This window comes from Pteropus medius, unplaced genomic scaffold (assembly GCF_902729225.1).
Source record: "Pteropus medius unplaced genomic scaffold, Ma_sr-lr_union100, whole genome shotgun sequence".
NCBI classification, from domain to species: Eukaryota; Metazoa; Chordata; class Mammalia; order Chiroptera; family Pteropodidae; genus Pteropus; species Pteropus medius.
In genome coordinates this window covers 5160977-5164885 of record NW_024340701.1, presented here as the reverse complement: position 1 = coordinate 5164885, position 3909 = coordinate 5160977, and the positions used below count along the sequence as shown (strand labels likewise).

General features: G+C 46.1%; 1 protein-coding gene across 9 annotated transcripts in view; it reads right to left on the bottom strand.

The window, feature by feature from the left end:
• ELAVL4 (ELAV like RNA binding protein 4) overlaps positions 1–3909 on the bottom strand; it is a 92631-nt gene that overhangs the window by 7433 nt on the left and 81289 nt on the right. For all 9 annotated transcript variants that reach the window (XM_039885698.1, XM_039885674.1, XM_039885647.1 and 6 more), the window contains exons 4-5: positions 2103–2256; positions 212–437 (exon numbers count right to left, since the gene is read on the bottom strand). In XM_039885698.1, coding sequence (XP_039741632.1) covers positions 212–437; positions 2103–2256 — 380 coding nt within the window. The remainder of the gene's footprint in view (positions 1–211; positions 438–2102; positions 2257–3909) is intronic.

Here is a 3909-nt window from a genome sequence, read left to right as displayed (position 1 = left end):
TGATAAGTTGGAAGGGGGCTTGAAAGAGCCTCGGCTCTAATCATCTTATTTTATGGGAGTGAAAACTGAGGCCGGGGGTGGGGGGTTGGTTGTTTGCACAGTGATCCTGAGTGCAGAGGTTCTTATCCTTGCCCGATCCTTCAGGGCCGTGGATTTCCCTGGCCCTTGACCAGCTCTGGACCCATGTAGCAAAGTGTGTGGGCATGCCTACCTGAACCTCTGAGCCTGGTGGTGAAGTGGGCCAGGGTAGCGCCGGTTGGGGGACTGGTAGAGCTGGGACAGCAGGGCCTGGCTGGACTTCTGGCTGGGGTTGTTGGCAAACTTCACAGTAATCGGTTCTGTAGCACCGCTGGGCTTCTGGCCATTCAGCCCTTTGATGGCTTCTTCTGCCTCGATCCTCTTATCAAAGCGGATGAATCCCACCCCTCTGGACACTCCTGGGGAAAGAGAAAGAGCCTTCATCAGGAGTGAACAAACCAAACTGGTAAACATCTCCAGGAAGAGATGGGCTGAGCCCTATGGACATTCTGTGGGGAGTCAGCCCATCAGTGGGGCCCGGGCTGAGCCTGGCTCCCTGAATCTCTCTTACTCATCAAAATGAATCCGCCTGCATTTCTGCTGTCGTGGCTCTGGATAGGTGACTCCCACCCACAAAATACAGGCATCTATCACATCTGTCCCTTCTAGCCCTGCTTGGTCCTTGTCTCCCTTCAGTTGCTGTAACTAATCATCTACTGTCAGGACCAGTGGGTCCTCCAGACCTAGTAATTAAGGAATCTGTTTGAAAAGCAAACTCTTACCACATTACATCCTTTAAAAACACCTTCTATACCTTTTTTGTAACTTTTCAATTTTTTGCCTTGTGCATGATACCTGTTCCTCATTGCCCTCCACTCCAAACTCAGAATAACAAACAAACAAAACCCACAAAACCCTTCCATGGCTCCATGTTGCATATAGTTGAAGTCCAGACTTTCTGAAGTGGCATTTAATGTCCATGACAATCTTTCCCTAAGTTCCCTGTTGAGCCTCATGTCGGCCATGCTGAACTGCCAGATATTTCTTAGACAGATTGTGTTCTTCCTTGACTCCATACCTTGAACTATACCCTAATAACCTATGCCATAAGATACATCTTGTCCACCGAGAATGCTCTATCCTTCATTCTTCCCAGATAACGGCAAGTCATCCTCCAAAACCCTGTTCGAACATCACATCCTCGGTGGAGCCTTCCCAGCAATCCCAACCAGGTACAGCATGCCTTCTCCTGAGCTCTCACAGTGTACTGCACAGCCTCTAGCAGGTGCTCATCACACTGGAGCCCTGTAAAGGTGGGACTGTTTCTCCTTCATCCCTGGTCCCTATGTCCCTCTACACAGTGTCTGGGGCACAGCCGGCTTCAGTGAGGGTTTGTTGGCATGAATCAAATAATAAGCACATGCTGAACTGCTCCTGGGGGTGGGGCGGGGTTAAATTGAGATCAAGTCGGAAGTAGGTGAAAGCATTTTGTCATTAAACATGCAACCTGGAGTGCTTTACATTTCTTACTGAGAGGTGGTGGTTGCCTTTCATTATTGCGGACAAAATACTGCAATACCAGATCCTGGGTTCATATCTCACACTGCTACTAACTGGCTGGACACGAGTCAGATTCCCTACTTTGGACCTCTGTTTCCTCACATGTGAAATGAGGCAGTCTGAGGATCCCTCAACTCTATAATCCTACCTTTGGAGCTAGGATTATACACACAGATTCTTTTCATACACGAATGTGATGTACCTGGTTGAGGGTTGGAAGAGACTTTGAAGGTCATAGAGACCAACTCTCAACCTTGATACCTGAGTCCTCTTCACAATCCTCCCAAGTAGTTTAGCTGCTGCTGGAACAGTTCCAAGAATGGAGATCTCCTGCCTCCTGAGATGGCCCATTATAAATTTGGGCCTTTGATTGAGAAGTCTTTCTCTTAACGTAAAAAATCTGTCTACTCGTGACCCATATCCTTTATCCTAAGTAACCATTACCCTTATGCCCCTATGGGTCACAGGGCACTGGCTGGTGACACTAAGACACAAGGAAAAGAAATGACAAAGAAACACTTAACCTGTGACTTGATCAACCAGGATTCGTGAGGTGATGATACGGCCATATTGCGAGAAAAGCTGCTCCAATTCCTTCTGGGTCATGGTTTTGGGAAGGCCGCTAACGTAGAGGTTAGCATCCCTGATTGAGGCAGAGCTCGGACGGGCATATGAGACCTAGGAAAAGGCAAAAGGAGCTAAATCCATTATAGGCAACACCCTCAGAGTAGAGACTGAGTCAACAGCTAAGATGACAGTGCCTATCATTCTAACTCATGGTGTCAGTGTAAATAACTTGGGAGCTCAGGGTTTTTGCTATTCTTGTAATAGTAATGAAGACCAGGAGAATAGCAATAGAAGAACAAAAGGAGAGTTGACGATAACTTAAAACAAATGCACAGATAAGGGTCTCTAAGTGCAGAACAAAATAGCTACTGTATGGCAGCTGTTAAATGTAGAACTGCCCACGCTTAGAGTTTTGAAGATTTACCTCCTGGATGTGGGTGTATAGATGATTTACTGTATCCAACACATAATAATCTTTGAATATACCGAAAAAAAAAAACCAACTCATGAAATTCTGCTCTGCAGATTTCTCTCCTCACCATCCTCCTTACCCTCAGCCCCTCTTCCTGAGCACATAAGAGCGATCAGCTTCTCTAGAAAATTTTTTATGCTCCATCCTTTGTGTTGCTCCAATCTGTTCCCACAAGGTCTGCTCTCACTGAATGACAAAGTGCTGGTGAAGTGGGGCTGAATGAACATCTGCTTGTGAAACTGGATATGTGACCTTGTCATAACATCTGCAAGAATCGGTTGCCTTCGAACTTGGAGGTGGAGCAGAGAAAACTACAATTAACAAAATGAGGGCAAGGTGGAAAAGAGGGAGGGAGAGGGCAGGAGGAGAGGGAAGTGAGCCTCACTGATGCTTATAATAAGTTCGACTTTGTAAATTTGTCCTCTCGGATCTCTCAACTGCTTACCCCCCCAAAAGCTAACACAGAAGTGTAAACAGATCTGAAATTCCATCTGCAAGAAGCCAAATCTGTAGCAGCACACACAAGCAAAGCAAACCCCAGCAGTCATTAATTTTAGACTTTCATTTACTTATTTATTTATTTTTTAAGAAAACAACATCAGACGTTTGAAATATAATTTACAGCTAGTCTAACAAAAGCACTTTCCTGCTAAAGCTATTTCTGGGCAGTTATGGCTCAGAATAGATGATGAAAACAGTCATTTCAGAGCACATCTGACAACATTGGACAGGAAGGGACCTATATGCCTTAGCATTTTTCAGTTGGGAACTTTATTTAATCTATAACCAATTCACAAGACCTGCTAAGACTATAGAGGTAAGCGTATGTGTGTGTGTGCACATATGCATGCACACACACACACACACACACCATGAACACACAAAAGCATGTGAGCAAAAGGAATTGTACGGGTTAAACTGGATCTTCGGCATTAAGAACTAAACCGCCAACAGTGCAGCTGACCTTGCGTCTGAGAATGGGTCTAGCAAAGAGGAATGAGGGATGAGCAGACCCCTTTGCCATGGCACTCACTCCCTTTCCATGACAGAGATGCCTGGTCCTTTTATGGGTTCCAAACCTACAAATAGATGTTGCCTCAACAGATAAAATGATGTGACTAATCTGCCTTGCTGGCCTCCTCCTGCCAATGGTGTGAGGCAGCCCACCTGTAGTGTCTACATCTTCTAGACTCTCATGCGCAGCCTCTCTAGGCTCCTTCCCAGCACAAGGCTGACAGGCACAGGGACCTTTACATGGAGGGCTCCTGTATGTGCATTTTGGGGGGTGGGGG